Source organism: Pezoporus occidentalis, unplaced genomic scaffold, assembly GCF_034315485.1.
Source record: "Pezoporus occidentalis ecotype Australia unplaced genomic scaffold, CSIRO_AGI_Poc_V1 ctg19, whole genome shotgun sequence".
Classification (NCBI taxonomy): Eukaryota; Metazoa; Chordata; class Aves; order Psittaciformes; family Psittacidae; genus Pezoporus; species Pezoporus occidentalis.
In genome coordinates, this window is record NW_026913748.1 from 5,859,475 (window position 1) to 5,880,084 (window position 20,610).

Below are 20,610 nucleotides of genomic sequence, written 5' to 3' on the forward strand. Positions count from 1 at the left end.
AAAAATTTGCTTGCTTCCCTTCCTTTCTCAAGTCAAACTTTGTACCAGCAAGTTACTTAAATTCCTTAAAGCGTTGTTCCAGGAGCTGGGATTGGGGCCAGCTGACCCTTACCTACCCTGATGTTTCTCATCAGTTCCTGTCACTTTTTTAGGGCTGATGCATGGAGGAAATGATGGGTCTGTTCTCCAGGGAGTTCTTTGCATATCCTGGTGGTTGTGTAGGGGGCGAGTGTATCCATCCTTCTGTGGGATTAGGTGGTTGGGCTCTTGCCTTTCCTGGGCATACTTACAGCTGGACTGTGCTCCTTACTGAGTCCTTCCTGTGTTTTCTGGGGGCTGGATGCCTGTGTTGTGCCATGTATTTTTCCATAAGGAGTAGGTAGTCTGCCTGAATATGGTGTTTTTTTGTTTTGTGCTGTTATTTTTTGTTACCAATCTCCCCTCCCTCCTCCCCCCGCCTTCCATATTTGATCCTTTTTGGCACTGTATTTGAATCCAGGATGGTTTGTTGTTGTTAGCAGTTGTATGTATTATTTCCTACTTGGAGGTGCATGGAGGAGAGGAAAGACCCTCTCATGTTCAAAAGCTCACCAGAAAGTGACTGACAGTCTCACAGACAGTGATTTCTGTGCCCTTTTCTCTGCCACATTTTACTGATGAAAGGATTAATTCCTCCTTTTCTGCCCTGATGTAAGCTTTAAATTTAATTTATTTTTTAAGTTTCTTTACTGGCGTCCTGGGCAAAGACAACAGCAGAAATGCTGAACCCTTTAATTCCCTAATTGCACACACATAATTTTAAAGTCACCATGGCTCCTTCTGTAAATTAGCAGACTAGTTGGACCAGCGTGTGTTTACTGACACAAAATGCTTTACACAGAGCATCAAAGCAATGCAGCAAGCCTCTGCACCCTTTGTGGTTGGTTGTAAATTTTTACTAGAATGCTTGACTCCCAGGGACACCTCAATAATTTCCACTCACAATAACAGAGCCTTGTGCATGACTGGAGGATAACCTCCTCCCCACTTCACATAAATGCTGGCAAGAAGCTAGTGATTAGGGAGTATGTTTTAGATACCTTGCAGACGCCACGCTCCCCGCGTGCATGTGGTGGGTCTGCAAGCAGCCCCTTTACCAAACCTGGCCTTGGAGGGTGAGTGTGGTCCCTGGATGCTGTACTGTGCTTTGGGGAAGGCTGTATTTGAGAGCTGCCAGCTGTTCTCTGTGCAAATACACAGAAGCAGCAGTCAGTCTGTAGGAGTCCTGGCTATCCTCTGTGCTTTTAGGTCCATCTGCTCATGCTAGATTGGTTCACTGAAAAACACAGCTGCTTTCTTAAGCATTGCCACTCTGGGGAAGGCAGGCTCTTTCCTGCCTCCAGTGCTGCAGCCCAGCTCCTGAGTGCTCACTGGGGATGCCAGTGGAGCTCCAGTGGGCAGCAGATTTCTTGGATACTGCTGTTGGATCTCTGACAGCAGAAGAGGTCTGAGTATCTCCATGTATCTCCAGCTTTCTCTTCCTCTCTGTCCTTCCTGGTTCCTCTTTGTTCCCATCCCTTTCCTCTTTGCGCCCACCTTCCTTTCTCCTTTATCCCCTCTATTCCTTGTAACACATATTCACAGGGCCTCTTCAGACACAAATTTTCAGCATTCTGCAATCCAAGCAAATGGTCTCCTCCAGGCTGGATTGCAGGAGAGAGCATCTCATCGGTGGCTTTGCAGGAGCAACGCAAAGAGGGTCTGATGCTATTCCTGCAGGCCCCTGCTAGAAGGTGCTGGGTAGGGCTAGAGACCCTGGGGAATTGATGCATCTCTCCAGTGAGCCGATGGAACTTGTTTTTGCACTGGCTTGTCAGGTGCCCAGAAGCAGTCAGTTGTCACTGAAAGGAACAACAGGAGAATCTCTGCAGTCCCTCTACTAAATTCAAATCCCTGCTCCAGAGTATGGAGCTGCTGGAGCTTTCCCAATAAAGTGGTCTTACAACTTTGTTGATACGGGCGAGTCTCTCCAGTTGTTTTTTTTCAGGACAGCCTGACTGTTTTAACTGATACTTTCAAGGAAGAAAACAATTTTAGCTTGACAACAAGCTCCTGTAAGGGAAAACTTTCAGCCTGAATGAATACAGCTTGTCACAAGAATAAGCAGCTGAAAATAGGGGTTTGTAGTTAAATGTCTGGAGCAGCCAAAGCTGCTATCAGTGCTGCTTATAATGCTGTTACTTGAAATAATGCTCTACCAGCCCTTAACTGGGCTAGGACAAGAAATAACAAGCCTAATGGTTGATTTCAGTGCCTCAGGTGTGTGTGATGCAGAGGAAATAAAATGGCTAAAATCGATGGAAGCTTCAAATTGCAGGCATGGTGCTTTGGTTTCCTGAAATCTGGTGGAAAGTGGCCGTGCTTTGATGAGGTCTTATTTTTCCTGTTAGCCCTGCTCCACCTTGTCTCCTCATCACGTCGGTGGAATGTCTGGTATGAAGGGAAGCCCTTTTTCATCTTCTTGGTCACATCTTTGATCCGTTAAGTGCATTTTGTGATTTTCCTTTTTTCTTGTTTTATTCCTGTTCCCTTCCTATGCCTCTTTCTCCTCCTTTCCTTGTTCCTCCCAGTTTTTGTCCTCTACTTTCATCCCACACAGAATGAGATATGTATTGCATAAAAAAATATTGAAAAGCCATGAGTGGAATTGTCTTCTCTGCTGTACATGCCAGTGCATTTATGCCCTGCTTTGCTTTCCGCAAAAATCCAGTAGCAGCAAGATCTCCAAATGTGGTTACAACTGAAAATGTACATGATGAATATGTGACGTTATCAGTGCAAATGAGTTAAAACAGTTGCGGCTTTCATTAAATCTCTCTGTGGCCCCCTAAAGAGTCTGTAAAACTGCTTCCGTTTGGTGTGTGTTTATACATCTGCATGGGTAGTTGTGTCTGGGGTTTAAGGCTCTCTGGGGAGATAAGGAGCAAGGATGCTACATTTATGCTGCAGGGAATGTCAAGACTACTCACAAAGAGAGAAGCAGGAGGGCTTTCTTCTCCCTTGTAAAACCTATAGCTGTGACTGGTATTTTATTTCCCTGCATTAACAAGTATTTTAAGCAAGTTAAAAATCCAGGCATGTCTGGAATATATCAGTTTTCCTTTCCTTTTGCTCACTTTTGTTTTTATTTTGTGATCGATTTTCATTCCTGTTTTCTCCCTGCCCTTCGATGGTTGTCCTCAAGGAGTAATATAAGCCAAGCTAGGTTGAAAAGATACTTCTCTGATATAAGATATAGCTGGCTAAACAGATTATAAGGAAGTCATCTTTAAGTAGAAATGGTAAGGTGGTGTCTATAAACAAAATATGGCTCCTATAAAACTTGCCCATTCTCATGAGGGGACTGTGGCAAACTGGTTTGGAATTAGGTGTGTGTCTACCAATGACCTTAAGCTTTGATGTTCACTTAAAATAGCCCCTTCTAAGTATAAAAATATCTTGAATAGAGGTGTCTTACCATTATCAATAATTAAGAGCAAGTTAGCAGCCTTGCTTTTATGCTAATCCTTCTAATGTCTTCCTTTAGTATTAAGATTTTGAATGTGCTAGTTCAAAACTCTGTCCGTTTCTGGCAGTTGCATCTATTTGCTGAGAAGAATATAAATGGGAGCAGTGATCTTGCAGTGGAGAGGCCTGCCCAAAACAGGCACTTGAAATACCAAAGTTTGTTCTACTGCATACTTAACCTGGTCTTTTAGATGTCCCTGTGCTGGATGTTTGCTTCTCTTGAGAAAGCCTTCAAAGAGAATGCAAGAGCAAGTTGATGTTTTATACCAAAGCTGAGTCTGCTGCAGCGTGGGATAAATGTGTTGCCAGTAGTCTATGACAGCTCACAGAGCCATGGCAATGAACAGCAGCTCAGTGAGCTGCCCCACTCCTTTCTGTAAACTCTAGATGCCTCCAGTAGTACAGGCACATTGAAAAAGCTGCCTGCTTCTTAGAGAAGTTTGTTTTGATTAACACAGAGTCCATGTGGTACCAGCAAAGTTTTCGTTCCTGAAAACTGTGTAGTATTGAGTTTTACTAGGCCACCTACCCTGCTGTCTTCAATTATAAAACCTCCGAGTGCCCTGATGATGTAATAGATTTCAGGATGAGCCATGCTTTTCAGGAAGCTGGAGCTGCCAAATATCTATCTTGGCCTCCACTCAAACTGTGCAAAACAAATCCCAGCATTATTAAGCATTTCTTGGATTTACTGGGTTTTGTCATTCTGATTGCTTCAGGGAATATTCCTGAAAGGCTTTTAAAAGATAGCAAGTAGGTAATTACATGCTGGTTGGCTTTGTGGGAAAGCTGGCACTGTGCAGAGGTGGAACCTCTACCCAAGAGGACTCTTTTCACACTTATTTAGCAGACCTGATGATCTGGATTTCCTCCTCTAGTTTTATTATGTGATTATGAAAATCTGGGAGACCAACACCTTGAAATATTCACTTACTCTGGAGGTAGCATCTTGCTGCATGGAGCTACCATCAATAGAGCTTTCCTACATATATCCCACACCTGCTCTCGTGGGAATGAATATGTGTGTGTATTTTGGCATGGGGAGCCACATTGCACTGGTTGGGGTGGAGCAGGTGATAGGGAGTGGTTCCTATGAACAGTGGGATGTTTGGCAGCCTAATGTGGTTGGCAAATGCATGGAAACCTGACCTGTAAATGGCTTTATACAGGCAGCTTTTTAAAGCACGTATAAAGCAGTTAAACTTGTAATAGTAATTTCTTTGAGTCTCCCAGCTAAAGACAAAATAAAGAGCATTGGCTGATCTGAAGGTTGTCTGAGAAAAGTTCAGTGTAACTTTAGATGGTCTCTTGTCCCAAGTAACAGTGATAGGACAAGAGGTAATGGCCTCAAGCTGCACCATGAGAGGTTTAGATTGGATATTAGGAAGAATTTCTTTACCAACAGGGTGCTCAGGCATTGAAACAGGCCACCAGCCCTGGAAATGTTCAGAACCTGTGCAGATGAGGCCTTCAGTGACATGCTTTAGTGGTGGACTTGACAGTGCTGGGGTAATGGTTGGACTTGATGATCTTCAAAGTCTTCTCCAACCTAGTTGCTTCTATGATTATATGTATTTGCAAGCTGCAATTTTACATGTAAATGCTAGTGCATTTTTAAATGCTGCGTGTCACTGATATTTAGCAAACTTCCTCATCCAGGTCACATTTGCAGTTCATTTGGTTTTAATATATAATCTGTGTGTTGTCTTTCAGCAGCACTGGACATGAGATGTTTTAATAATTGCCTTCTCTGAAACAAGTAGTAGCCTCAGTGAGATACTTTGGAAAACCACACGGTTCTTGTAAAGCTTTGATGCATTGAGCATAACAGGTATGTTTATACCACCCACACAGGTTCATCTGCTGCGCAGACAGCTGGATTACCAAACAATGGACCACGCTATCCTTTGTGGTTTCCAGATAGACTTCAGGACAGCAGCTTTCTCAAAATGGAAAAGCTTTGCTTCTTAACTGAACTATCATGGGACCCCCCCCCAGCATTTCTTAACAAGCTGTAAAGTAGCAGAAGCATTTGGGGAAATGATCGGGAAAATCGGGGCTCTCTGAACTCTCTTGCTTCACCAATTCCCACTTACCCGTTGCTTTCATTCTGGTTTCTTCTTGCTTGCAGCCCATCTACTCTGTAGCACAGGGTGGAGATTTGCAATCGGTGTCGGTGCAGGGGTTTGGGTTTTTTTTTTCCTGGCTGTGTTATTGCTCCACAACATAAACTGTGAGAGGCCTGTCAGGATTCTCTGAAGTGTTTTCAGAAGGCCTCCTCTGCAGTGGCCAGAGCTGCCCTGCAATTCATGTAGCACTTCAAATTAACGACTTACAGATAAACTCATGCCTTGAAACTGTGCTTGGTAGGTTGCATGGTGTTATGCTTGCTGCAAGGAAGGTGTGAGATGTGGGTGGCATTTTAGTTACTCACAGATAGACAAAAAAGTCAAAATCAAGATGTTTAAAAGCGGAAGTATTCTTGCACCACACTGCCAACTACGAATGAAAGAGCAACTACGGCCTTCCATTTACAAATCATTTTTTGGCTTCAATTTTCTCTTCAGGCCAGGCTGGAGAGGGAACGAAGAGATGGTAATGAGGGCTCCACTATGCTGGTCCCCAACTTAGATCAGTGTTTGTAAGTCACTGAAGCACAAACATGCTTTCCTGAGCCTCAGCAGACTTAAACAAAATTTACCGTTCTTGCTGATGGGGTACTACAACAAACAGCATGTTGTTCCCAGCAGTCGTTCCAGCTGGAACATCTTTGATGCAGACTTGATCTACTAAAAGCCAGATCCCTGCCAAGCAGCAAGGTCTGCGTTTCCCTACCTCCCTATCTGTGCTGCTCCCTCAGCTTGCTGCTTGCCTGATCACAGCTGGCTTTTCTGGAGGGTGGCAAACACGTGGCCTGGAGATGATGGACACCTCACGAGTTCTGGGTCACTGGTATGAGGTGATGCAGTTTCTCAAGGATGAAATTGGCAGACTTCCTGACACCTATTAAAAGTGCTCCTCTGTCTCTAATTTAAGTCTTGAGGAAAAAGCTAAACTGTTTTGGCTTATCTTTTCCCAGAATAATTCCACCTAAAGCAAATATTTGTAATGGAAAATTTCTGCTCAAAGTGTTGCAGTTAGTTAAAACTGTGAGCAAGTGAAAATGGGTTCTTGAAAAGAGTGAGGCAGCGTGATTAATAGAGGGCTTTCCTCCCTCCACCCATAAAAGTATAAACAAAATACAACCCAACACTTCTGTTCCCACTGCAAATTGTGAAGGGATTGAGTTTTATAGAAGGTTTCAGTAGGAAACAAAGGACCGGGGTTTGATCCAAATGCTGTTAAAGTCACTGACAGTCTTTCCCTTTGGCTTCAGTGGGCTTTGGAGCAGGGCCATGGTGAACACTTGAAGGCCAGCCTGACCTTTCATGGAGAGAGAAAGCTTAAGGCTTAGTTTCATCTCACTTGTACTTGCTGGAGCCTGATTAAAATCAGTGGGAGCTCAAAAAACTTTGCGCTTTGTAGAGTTGAGCCCTTGAAGACTAGTCTGACATTTAAGTCAGATTCCGAGCTTAAATGTCAGCATTTGTAAATAGGTAGGCACTAAAGACTGGAAGTCCTCTGGCTTGCTTTGCAATGTATGGTGTGGTCCCTAAGTTTTAGGTACAACACTTGGGCACTTTTCTGAAGAGCAGTTATTTTGTGGAAAGCACCCAGATTATACTTCCTTTTTCTTGTTAAATGTCACCTCTGTTTCTTGCTGGCTTTGCCCCTGGTGCTTTGTCTGCAGTGTGCCACGGTGACCAGGCATGCAGACTTCCTCCCACAGCAAATTTGAACAAAAAGCCAGGTATTAAAGACTCTGCAGCGCTTCCTAATGCTGCCAAATCTTGTGGGTTTTTTCGAAGACTTGAAGGGTGGAAGCAATCGGATGATAGACTGTCTTGAGGAATTTGGAGAGGAAATAAGATGTGTTTTATATGTTAGATGTTCACGGGAGAAACGTATGATGATTTCATGCTTGGAAAGGTAACTTGCTTGCAGGTGTGATTCATACTACAGGTTTTGTAAATCATTTAAATAGAGTATCCTGATACTGATTATATTTTACACAGAGGAACTCACAAATGTTTTCCTTCTGAATTTATTTGTTTACTTGATATTTATAACTTCTTAAAACTGTATTTTTTTCAACAGTTTTCTAGCTCCTATATGCTTAAATTATTCCGGTTGTCTCTCCTGTGTTTCTTTTTGTTTTTCATCACCTTATTACAATGACAAAGCCTCTGTAAGGTTCAGTAGAAATGGAATTATCATTTAATTAATAGGTACAGCATCATTTGTTATATTAAGAAAGCGCCACAGAGTCTGGCAAGTGCTTCTACTCTATATTAAAATAAATATGTAGTTTTGGCTCCAGACACAATTTAATTTTACTCATTGAGAAACAGGAAGGATTTTTTATGAACACTCCTACAACAATAAGCCACCCGTGTGTTTGTCTCTGTGCAGTTTAATTATCATAGCACCTTGTCAGCAGAGTTGTGCGGAAACTTAAGTGTGCTGGATACATTTGAAAAAACCCACTTAAAATAAGTTCAGATCTGCTAGACAGTTATTTCCATCTCCAGAGACTGAGCAGAGAGCTGGGGAAAAGGAGTTTTTGCATTTTAATAATGGCCTAAAATCTAATTGTTCTATTTGGGTAACCTTTTAAAAATGTGTCTTGGTGTAATCTTCTGGGAGTCTGAAGACAGCAATCTTAGTGAGACACACATGGAGGTTTTCTGAGGATTATGAAGTTAATTATGATTTAAAAACCTACAAACCAAACCCAGAGTTTGATGGGAAACTACAATGTATTATAGTATCTGTTATTTGAAGTGGTCTCAATATTTTACTTGAATCATGAGAAAAGAGCTTTGAAGAGTAAGATTGATGTCACTATTACTGCATCATTAGATTAGGGTAGTTTATCACAATGTGTTACACAAACACCTTTTTCTCCAGTCTGAAAAATGAGTTATTGTTTCAACAAATACTTATTTTCTTATGTTTCAGCTACCTGACTGCAAATAAGAACCAGAATTTCTTGTATACCGCTCAGCCTTTTCTGAAGAGAGCTGTTTTGGTGATAAGCTACGTAAGTACGAATGGGCTTGACTGTGTATTTCTGCATATGAAGGAATGTTGTGTGATGGTATCCCAAAAGACTCTGAAAGCTTAGATGGTAGATATTAATGCAGAGTTAGCCTTGCAAAACAGTCTAGAAGACTTCAGCTGGGCAGACACGAGAATATTGCTATGCTTCCAGTTCAGGCTTTCTTTCAATTTATAGTGGTTGCCCTTACAACCATGTAATAATGTGCAGGTATTTCCTGCCCTAAATACAGGGGAACTCTACAGTGCTGGGCTGACTTTTCAGTGGCATGCTGTTAGTTTCAGAGCAGTTCTTGGTAAAAGTCACAATAAAACCTCTGCCTGTGAATAGCTGCTGCTTGGCATGCTCCAAGCATGACTTGACATGTCGCAGGGGAGAAAACAAGTACCTCCATGGGGGTGTGCTGGATGTGTGACTCCCTGTGCTGCTCTAGGAGCCAGATCCCCTTGCTTGTTCCTTGACAAGTGGTTCCCAGAAAGCTGGAGGAGCGCCAGCCTGCTGAAGTCCTTCCAGGGATTAGGATTATACAGCATGAGAAACTCTGGTGAGCTTGTCCTTACACCTATGCCAGCATGAGTGAATGATAATAGCTTTTAAGACATCAGCCATGTTTTCCTCCTCTGTATTTAGGTAGAGGTCAATAGCAAAACTGCAGTCTGAGCCACAGCAGGGTGATAGATTTGTCCTTCAAAATGCTTCGTTTGTCGTGGGTAGCTGAGATATGTCAGTTGCTGTCAGTAATGCACACATGAAAGGGGGACATACAACAACGTATTGTGCTATCTGTGCTGAGGGTTGACACATTTGTCACCCTACATAGGGTGGCAAAATTGAATTTAGCCTAAACTGCTGAGCTGACTCACTTGTAGGCAGAGAGAGCATGAAGATCTAGCACAACAAAACACTTGCTGGAGGCCTTAGTTCTTCTTAGTAGCTCACTGCTAACTAGGATGTTCTTCTTTGAAGGTAATTCTCGTGTTGTACTTCCGCCTCTGGATAATGGGAGGTTCCATGCCGATGTTTTCAGAGCAGGACAATCCAGCTTCATTCTCACCGTATTTCCTGACGAGGTACAATGCCACTAATCAAACAAAAGTTTTCAAAAGTGAAGTCTTGATGTTATTTTTTCTCCTGCACTAAAATGTTTTACAGATGGAAAATGAGAAGACTCATTTTGTTGTCTTAATTACTTTTCCTTATTGCTCTGCCTAGAATAGAAAGTAACCAGCATTATTTGAACCCTGAAGCATGCTTCAGGTCCCTTAGATTACATTACAGATGTGGGTTTATTTTTATCCAAAGCCCAAAGAATATATTTTAATTCCCTGAGCATAGGACCAGGAAGTCCAACGACTAAAGCCTAATCCAAAACCTAAAGCCTAATTTATGAGACTGAAACATAATTGTAAACCTTAAACTGGCTGCTTCTGAGGCATTGGATGCAAGTATTCGGAGTTCCATCTTCAGCTGAAGTTTGTATAAAAAGGGGAGGACCATGCCTGTTAGTGGAGTACAGGTGGCTGATCAGTGAAGGCAGAATGCAGGGTGGTGCAGAGTACTGCAGAGATCTGGCTAAGCATGAAATGGGCTGCTGTGGATTAATTAAAACCAATGAACCTGAAATTTGTGTTAACAGACTTTTTTTGTTTTATAACTCCTTTTTTTAAAAGACAGATGCTTAAATTTGGTAAAAACATGTTTTGTTTTCCTTGCCTGGGACCCAGTGTGCAATTAGGGGGCTGATTCCACATTCTTTTGGCTCTGCTGGGCCAGACCAGCAAGGCAGTAGAAGCTGCGACTTAGTTCTTCCCTCCAGACTTAACCCAACCAGTGCTCCAAGAAGGTGGTAGGAAGTTAATTTCCTCTTAAGACAGGGCCATGTGCATAACTGCTTGCTCTGGTTAGCTTCTGAACTGCAGAAAGACACTTTGCAGCTTCTGGAGGGATTTCCTTATGTCTCAAATGAAAATGGGAACAGTCTTCCTCTGTGTCACTTTCTGGCCTTGCTGGCTCATGGAATTGGAGCTGATATGCAGGTTAAGATCAAGCAATCCTTATTGAACGTCTGCTGCAGAATTGGACTGGATCTCATTTGGAGACCTTTAAGATAATGTGACAACAGCTCCTATTACCATCAAGGCTGAAAGGGCCTCTAGGAAGCACATTGTCTGATTTGGAACGCTCTGATCTGTTCGCAGCATTTCTGATGGAGTCGTTACTACCAGACTGTGCAGCACAACTGAAGGATTTGCTGCTGTCCCTTTTTGATATGTTTATGCTGAGATGGGGGTCATCACGACATGAATGATCATGGCCTATTCCAGTTATGTATGCTGAGCTGCAAATGACTTTCATGTGTTTGCTCTTTACATGTTGTAATGACAGGGGAAGGTTTTTTAAACCCAAAAGCTAAGTCATTCCTGGGCTATAAAACAGTGTCTATTTTTACCATCAGCACTGTGGATTTCATTAACAGCCTTATGAAACTCAAATGAGAGTGCTGCTGGCTAAGGTCCTTCCTGCTTCAAGAAGCAGACCTGGCTTCACCTGCCATCCATCAACACCTACCTGCTCCAAACCTAATTAAGGAAACCCTTGCAGTAAACCCCAGTATTATTGTTCTGCAGGGATTCTAAACCCCTGTAGTTATCCCAGCTCTTCTGCTGAGCTTGATCTTAATCCTTTAGCCAATTTACCCAGAAGCCTGTATCTTCCACCCAGACATCATTTCAGCAAGCCCAGATGGCAGCCATTATGTGGCTTTCTAATATGCAGAGTTAAATTTATCTGATCAGTTCCGTTGCTGCTGATATAGCACCAGCCTCCCATAGCTGATGTTGAGGTGCAGGTCTTCACAACAGAACCCGAAAAGTAAGTTTGTTGCTGAATCCTTGTCAGCAGTCAGGAGATGGGACCGGCAAAGCCACAACATTGCCCAAAATTCATGCATGAGAAAGGGCAAGAGGCAGGAGTAAGGACAAGCAAGAATGTGTCTCCTGGATGGACCCCCACAGACACAAGCTACCTACAGCACAGGTTCGATGTGCATACAGGAGACAGGGCTGAACTGAAATGGGGTGTCAGGTGTGGGACTAGGTGGTGCTCATCAGGGCCCTGACAATGTGTTCCCGCAGTTCAGTACCTGCCACCTTCCCTGCCATGGATCTTGTTCCTCAGCTTTGTGGTAGTCCCTGTCCTCACAGTCTGGGCACTGTATGATCTAGAAAGAAACTTGGTTCTGAGCTTCTGCTGGCCTTAGTCCTAGTCTCCTGGCATGAAACTTCATCTTAGATGTGAAGTACCTGCAAAATATATCTGTGAATTCAACTCTGCAATTCATATTTCTTTGGACTCAAATCTTAAGCTGACCACTAACCTGAGCTTGCAACCAAACAACCTCAAAGAGGTCAAAACTTGGTTATCCTGATCCCATGTACCATGGGATCCCATGTAAGCCTGCAGGATCCACCTGCCAGCACGTTAGGCTTGCTCAGCAATGCCTTTTTTTCCTGAATGAGACCCTAAGACTTCATTTTGAAATGGTCACTGACCCACTGACTGCCTCAGAGCTAGCTATAGGCCCAGCTGTGCTGCTGGCAGTACTCTTCATGTTAGACATGTGGGATCACCTACAAAAACAAGAAATTGGAGATGAGAGCTGTTCTTTTATTATTGTATCTTGCCAGTCTCATGGAGCTGTGGGAAGGCTAGTTAGTCAATATGGATGACAGCCTAGGACAAGTTTTTGGACAGGTGGGGTGGCATACTTTTGGTGAATGGGATAGTGGTCAGTCCTGCAAGGTGGACAGAGCTGGGGACTGCGTCTGAATGGACAGCCCGTTATGCGTACGTTGACCACAGCCCTTATCTTGGCAAACCTCTTCCTTCCTCACCTCCTCTTTCAGGCTCAAACTGTAACTCTCACCTGAGACTTCATCTGGTCGTGGTCAGAGCTGAAGCTGTTGCTGCAGAAATGACACAGTGCCAGTTGTCATGAGTGCAGGACTGGGATGTCAGATGGAGACAGCAAGTCTGAGTGGTGTAGGCCTGGTTTCCAGGAAGATCTGTGTATCTGGCCACTGGGAAGGCTAGGCAGGGCTGGTGTTCAGCTTAGGTGCAAGGAAGAGGGAGGCTGAAGAGACAAGATTAGTTTTAAAGCCTCCTATTTCCATCCTCTGGAAACAAGAAGCACTGTTAGCTGGATGAATTGCTCGAGGGTATATCTGGAGGCAATGTGATTTTCTGGCTCCAGTGTTAGAGGTGATGTTAGGTTAGGGTCTGTGACATCAAGGTTTGAGGATATTCAACATCCAAATAAGTGCTGATCTGTGTGGTTGCTTGCCCAGCTGCTGGATCTCCAGTCAGATGGGAGTGTTTGTAGTTATGGTCCAGCCTCAGAGAAGCTGCTAAGCAATATATGTTCCTCATCTGCAGACACCTACAGCAGCAGCATATGAAGAGTTGGTGTGGGAAGCTTTTAATGAGATTTTGAAGGCAGTAATTTTGTCACAGCACTGAATTTAAAGCCAGGATGTTATTTGCAACTTGGGTTAAATTGGGAGGAAGGGAGTGGAAGAGCTAAGTTTGGTGTCAACACCAGAAGGAGGAAGCCCCATGAAACTAAAAGAAAGGCCAGTGTTGGGTGGTGATCTTAAGGGGGTTGGTTACTAACACTTTAGCTATGGCTGAAACAAAGATTAGTGCTTGGGCAGCAGGCGAGTTGTTTTGTAACTCTTTGAAGATCCTGCAGGGCATAAATGGGAGTCTGTATTTGCAAGCAGTTGTTTCTATTTGTATTAAGCTGGTAATGTGGTCATTCTGCATGTCTTGCCAGGGTAAATGTTTTGGTTTTCAACAGAGTTGAAAGCTATTGTAAGACTTGGCCAACTCTTGGGGGCTAGGAAGAAGGCTGATGACAACAAGTGGAATAAAAAAGAAAAACAGTAGTTTGGAAATGTGTGGCAGTATTTGTGAAATGTATAAACTTAGGTCTGGAGCTGGGTCTTGGCTGACATAGGAGGAACCCAAAAGAGCATTGTTAACTCTCGTAAAGACTTCTGTGACAGGCAGTGAGCTATACAGGCATGGTTTGTCCCAAGGCTGGCAAAGGTTATTGTAGCTAAGATTAGGGGTAGGTGTAAGTTATGGGTTTGAAAAAGTATTTGAGGTCAGATTTTTCCAGCCCTTATGATTCTTGTAGTGCAAGAGAGAGATCTGTGCATCCGTGGTTGTGTGGAGGTGGGGAGCATATAGAAATAAAGGTTTATCAAACGAATTTAAGAGGAGACATTCAAAGCAAGCTAAGGAGGTGTCTTGCAACAGGTAGTTGAGCTGGGGAGCTCCTTCCTGCAGGATCCTGTGGGTGTGCTGAAAGTTTATGCAGGCTGGAAGAGAGATTTGCCAAGTTAAAAAAAGAAATCCAGGCTACTAAATATGCAGAAACCACATCCAACTCAGGGACATCATGATAACTAGAGACTGGGAAAAAAATATCATGTTCTTATATGCTTTGCTTGCCATTAATTTTTGGTCACTGCTGGAGAGAGGATCCTGGTCTTGGCAGACCTTTGGTGTGGCCTAGTCTGGCCTTAGAACATGGCTGTGTGTTCTGTGCAACGTCCTCAATCTTGGACATACAAACGTATACATTAAAGATTCATTTAACCATTGGAAAATGAAATAAGCTGGAAGTCTTTAACAAGTTCAGTATGTTCACTAAATTACTGTTCTTAAAATTACAAGTGCTATTCCCAAATAACTTAAAACTTAGTGACATGAATGAAAGCCACATTTCCATGTCCTTCAGCATGTTGCTTGGCAATTGTGATCTGAGAAGATGAAATCTGTCCATCATTCCAGTTCTTAGTGTAGGCAGAAATTAGTGTTGGGAATGTTGCTATATATAAGCCCTGCCATTAAAACTTGTCCATACAGGCTATTTTACACTGCAGAAAGAATGTACCTTCTCCAGTGACCTACCTTAAAGAAGGTGCATTTCCAGTCATTGTGACTTGCCATCTCAAAATCTGCTGTGGGTAAGCTGTTGCAGTAGAAAAAACAACCCCAAAACTCTGTTAAAACTTTCTTGCTTGTATTAGATAAAAGTTGAGGAAGAATGCAATTAGAAATGTTTGGAGAGCTACCCAGCTTTAGGTAAACAGTGTACTGAAGTGTAGCTTGAGTGTTAGCAGGGCGTTGAGTGGTGGGCTGTCATGCTTCAGATGTTTTGCACAATGTTTCCTTCTTACACCATTCTTGAAAGGAAAGAAGTAGGAGGCCTCCAGGTAAACAGATTGTATTACTAACACCATGGTGATACAAGGGAAAAGGCCATTGTACAGCATGTCTCAAGGTGTGTGGAACAGATTAAATCCTGCCAGTAATTTCAAACTAAGAAAGTATAGTTGTGTTTTGTTTTTTTTTAAACTATATTTTTGTGAGTCAAGTTTTATGAATTTCTGCTGGTATTTGCCTGGTGACCTCCATTGGCTATGGCTCTGGGCATGAAGCAGGCTCAACTGTGGTGTTGCATTAAATAGTTAATACATTTCTACTAAAACTGCCTTGAGATAACATTTTCCTGTGGTTGAACTGCTCTCTCTGTAAGCTGTTTTTCTGTATTATTTTGCTGTTTCAATAAAGTAAATGAGAGCTCAGTGCTGTATAAAGTGAAGAAATGCTTATACATAAAAACTGGCAAATGCTCCTTTTCAGATAGATTTGTGACTGTTCCCTGAGCAGTGCATTAAATCATCCCAGTTGCAACTGCGAAGGAAGGGCATGAGTTATTGAGAGGCACACAGCAGACTTCTGTTGGGGAGCTGAGTGTGTGTGCCAGCCAGTTCTGACAAGGCAACAGAAGTGCAGCAACTACTCTTGACCTTAAGCTAGGAATTGGCATTGAAACAGACCCCTGTGACAGATCAGTTCTTAATTAGTAGCCAGACTTGCACGGGCTTCCTGAGTGGAAAAGTTCTGCCTGTTTTGTCTGTGGTTTCTATCATGTGCCTAAAGCTACTTAACTTCAGCCCTATGTGAAGTGGTAAATGCTCCATCCCTGGCAGTGTTCAAGGCCAGGTTGGACAGAGCCTTGGGCAACCTGGTCTAGTGTGAGGTGTCCCTGCCCATGCCAGGGGGGGTGGAACTAGATGAACTTAAGGTCCTTTCCAACCCAAACCATTCTATGATTCTGTGTAGTCTCTGCAGGGACCAAGAATTCAGGGCTCGCTTCTGACAAAAGGGAGAACAACATGTGTCAGTAAGAACTGATGTCATGCCCACCCAGGGGCCAGATAGCCCCTATGTTAAGTGTAAGATATATTCTTTATTCCAAGGGGGCTGGAGGGAAGCCTATCTGGAAGGTGGTGCTACAAAGCAAAGGCCACCCTACAGTTCCCAAAGAAACCTGCTTTCCCAGAACCATGTGAAAGATTTCAGCGTCTCTCTCAGTTAAGTTTTCCTGGTTTAATGAAGAAACCCGGGTAGGTGGTGCTGCTCTGGAACTCAGCGTGACAGGCATTTTTAATAGGTCATGGCACTTGCTACAAGCACTGGTTACAAAACAAGCCTCCTCTGCCGAAAGTGGAGGGGGTGCAGCCAAAGCAGAGGCTGTTGCCTCCTATAGACAATGCATTTTGCTTATCAAAGCACTTTCAGACACGAGGGATAGACCATGGCCAGCCTCTGAGGCAAAGCAGCATGCCCAGGGCTTCCCTTTGGCTCCAGTAATGCTCTGGGGTACAATGGAACACTTCCAGAAATGTTATCACAGCAGGTTTATGAGGTCTGGGTTTCAATTTCCCGAGGATCAGCCACCAGTGTCTCAGCAGCTGTCCAGAGGACCCTCCAACCCCTGCCACCTCGGTGAGCCTCTTCTGAAGCAGTTGTCACCTGTGGCTGGGGGTTTTGACTGAGTGGCTTCTGGAGAGATGCTGCTGTTGGTGATGAGCTGAGGATTGCTTTTGATCACAAGGGACGCTCTCACCCACAGCACACATGGGCCTGTGGAGGGAAAACAGTACAAGATCAATCCAAGGTTTTCCAGCATTCAGGCTCTGAAAGCAGGCTTGGGTTTCACTGGAAATTCACAGGCTCTTTGAAAGTCTTTACACTTCAAGAATTTGATATTTCTCAGATTCTTAGCCACAGAGTTGAAACAACTGAGAGCAAACTGCTCATCAGATCAAAGCTTTTCAGTCTCTGAAGCTACAGAGGACAACATAGTCTGCCTTGTCCCTGTGCTCCTGGTGCACACAAACCCACCTTCCAGAGGAGTTACCTTGCTATTTATCAAGCTGTAGCTGTCTGTTTATTCATATCTTTGTCTTTCCAACTCCTGTCCTCTACTGACTGGCAGCTCTTTTCCTCTAGATGTAAAAGTTTTGATGAAAGGGTATACAAGGCACTTTTCCCAGTTACAAGTCTTTTCTACCTGGCTGATACTTGCACTTGGATGTTAAATCTGAATATGTCTGTTGCTTGTTTGTGTAGTCTTATTCCACTGTCACTGAATGTGCTGGATAGACAGTGTTATTTTAATTCTAAGGCTATGAAAAGAAAATGTTTAGGCTGACAATATACAGAGCAGGAAAACAAACTCATGTGGGAAGGTATGACTGGACTGACAGTTCCCCAAGGGAAGCACAAATATACAGTTTCAAGACAATATCCTGAAATACCACCACCTGGTTATAACTGCAGCCACATTTGTCCTAGGAGGACATTATTGTGAAGAGGCTCATCAAACACAATTGGTTTTAGGGCTTTGCAGAGGATGAAGAGAGGCTTAAGCTGACACCAGTTCAGCTCTTAATGCAAGCGAGAAGCTCTTTTCCCTAATAAAGGAGCTCTTCTCACCCTTGCAGTGAACTGAAACTTCCAGGAGTCTTTGCAGTGTGCAGACTGTCTTCACAGAGGAGCATTAACGAGGTCTGTGACTTCTGAAACAGCAATCACTATCTTCCTGCTTCTGTCTCTGATTCCCCCCCCCCCCCCCCCTTTTTCATACACCCCCATCTTCTCCCAAATACCAGTTAAGTGAACTGTTATCACCTGTCTGCTAGATTGCTCAATTTTTTTTTCCCAACCAGGAGAATATTTTGCCTTTATCTTACTAGAATCCCCAGTGCAGGAAAATCTTCCACTTGCAGGTGGATACCCTGCTCGGTCTTTGGTGGAAAGGCTGTTGGTTTGGAATGAGATGGGTTGTCTCAGAACTGGGTAGGTGGTAGGCTGCACCACTGCATGCACCTAGAAAGAATAGGGTCACTGGCCTCTGCTTTTCCATGCAGCTTCAGTGGGGCATGATCTGAGTCTTGTGGTCACTTGTGTGGCATAGTTTTAGGAAGAAATCTGTAACCTCAGCCCCTGAGAGCTGGTGGGGGGAAGCTTAAAATGCTGCAACATCAGAAAGTAAATGAAACTCCTTGTAAATGTCTATAAATGTTGTATTTATTTTAGCTAGTCTCACAGTCCTCGTGTGATCTGATGGCCTGAGTTTGGCAGAGCTGAGACTAGGGCTTTTCCAAGCTCGGTAGTCTCTGTTACAGCAAAGGGTAACAGGCAATTCCTCCAGTTATTTTTCTGTTGTATTGTTTATGGCTTTTAAATAGTATCCTTTACTTTCATTTTTGCAGCAGAAGCAATCAGTTCAGATAGTTGTTTTCTGCAACAGGTTCTATAGATGAGGCATCTTGTATTTATCTCAAACAAAGCACACACAGTACATTTAAACTAAAAAATGCAAAACTAAACAAACTGGATTGCCATGACAACACCTGCTACCTACAGGAGGAGCTGTGTTTTTCCCAACATGCCAGAGATACTGAGAAGTGAAAAGAAACACTTGATACCCACTGAAACTTGCATTTCCGTGTTCAGTTTGCAAATTAAAAAGAATGACTCTGCTGTAATGCAAATGCCTAGGGAAAAACTGATTGCCAATTAAGAGGCAGATTCTTCCAGTCACCTCACCAGTAATATTCTGACTTGTCTGGGATTAACTGATAGACTGGGAGATGTTACAGGCAAGGATTTTTCTCCCTTGGAATTTCAGCAGGCATTAACAGCAGCATAGAGAAGATCATTCATTTAAAATATAAATCACTTAGTCAATTAATTAAAAGAAATACTTTTGTTGCCATTTGCAGGTAGGCTGCTGAAATGCAATTAGCTCCTGGAATGATTCCAGGAATCTTTGAGTCTTCAGAATCTGCAGATTATTTCCTTGAGGTGTCAGCTTTGGTGAGAGGGTTCTTCTGAAGTTTCTTCTGCGTTTAGCTTTATCCCTGGTTAGCCTTGTGGTATGAGAGCCACACGGATGTAGAGGAATACCATGTGCTTTTGAGAGCTGTAAGTAAAAAGCAGCACTGAATTGACAGTAACTATTATTAGCTTCCTGTTATTTTTCTGTTCCTAGTATCTAGAATAGCAATAGTTTGTGCTTTATTTTTATACAGCCATCCATCACATTCAAGGACAGGTTACCAATACTGAAAGCATATCCAAACTTTTCTTGGATCAGAGCTTGCTCAAGAATGTTTTGCAGCTTACAGACACCTTCTAACATCAGGCAGCACCTTCCCTGCGCCTTGCTTCTCTGCCTGCTGGTGGCACATGCACATTCAGTTAGGGTGTTCAGGCTTGAAAATGAGACACACGGTCAAAGGGATCTCCAGCAGAGTGTCTGGAGAGGCCAGCCAGTTGACCTTACATAGATGGTTAACAACTGTCACAGGCTTTAATGTAGCTCAGTGCTGGTGACAGAGTGTGTTTAAGAGACCAGTTATTGCTGTGATGGAACAGAGCAATTGCCCATCTTGTCTGAGACCTGCCTGTGGCAGCATGTTGTGTGCATGGCTCCCAAGGAAGATGGAAACCCCACAAGCGCATGGAAAGAGAGACTTGTTTACAGACTTCTCCTGATGAATGAGTGTCCTGGAGCATGTCTTCTCATCTTCAACAGCAGTTTGTCCTAACTTTCCAGCAGAAATGCATGTAACAGACACTAATCTGGCTAGTTCCTTTTAAAATTTGTTAAACTGACTCAATTTGTGAGTCAGTTTATGGAAACAAACTGGGTTTAGTTATTCTGTACTGCATAATGATTTAGCAGCTCCTGCCTTATCAGTGAAGATGCAGAAAAGCAACTAGACTGTTTTTAGCTGCAGTGCTGCGGTTTGCAAAGATCCCAAATGTCGTCTCATTCCTTCCTACCCAACATTCCAGTCTGAGTAAGCACGGGAGGGTTTCTGGTGTGTGTTGTGGTTTGCATCCAGACTTCCATGTATATTGTGATGCTTACTAAGAATGTTAATATGCCAGGGCATAAAAGGGCACTCCCTCAAAAAACTGGGCTCTCCTAAGACATCAAGAGAAAAACTAACTCAATACTTGTGAAAATCCGGTCTAATGTTCATTCTTGTAACAGCATCATAAGCCGTGACACAGACTGACATAAACGGACATGCCCTTTCTTTTAGACAGGGATCTCAGCTTGGCTTTTAAGTAAGTAGCTGTAAATAAATGCTGGCAACCTTTTCTGAGCTGATGTTGTATTGAGGCTGACGCAGAAGTCTTTTTTTTTTTTATTGCAGCCAAGCAGAGGTGGGGCCAGGCCACATGTAACATCAAGGAGTGAACACCTTGGTGTGATTGATTTCCATCAGATTCTGCATTGCTCTGTTCCTCTGTAATGGAGGCCAGAAAATATGGGCTTTATTATTAGAAAAGGCGTATTTGTTTCTTGAGAAATACTGAATGATCAAAATTGTAAGAAAAATTTGTGTAAAATCAGATTATGTTTTTGAGGGATGCTTTCTCATATAGAAACTGGCTTTTTAGTCGCTACCTCTGTTAGAAGATGGATATTCTCTTTTGCCCTTGTTTACTACCTTGGGATGGGG

At 43.2% G+C, this 20,610-nt stretch overlaps 1 protein-coding gene across 1 annotated transcript in view; it reads left to right on the top strand.

Moving 5' to 3' along the window:
* The window catches only part of TMTC1 (transmembrane O-mannosyltransferase targeting cadherins 1), a 147,935-nt gene that overhangs the window by 50,328 nt on the left and 76,997 nt on the right, over positions 1 to 20,610 (top strand). Inside the window, exons 6-7 of the mRNA XM_062616554.1 lie at positions 8,608 to 8,689; positions 9,674 to 9,777. Of these exons, the coding sequence (XP_062472538.1) occupies positions 8,608 to 8,689; positions 9,674 to 9,777 (186 nt within the window). The remainder of the gene's footprint in view (positions 1 to 8,607; positions 8,690 to 9,673; positions 9,778 to 20,610) is intronic.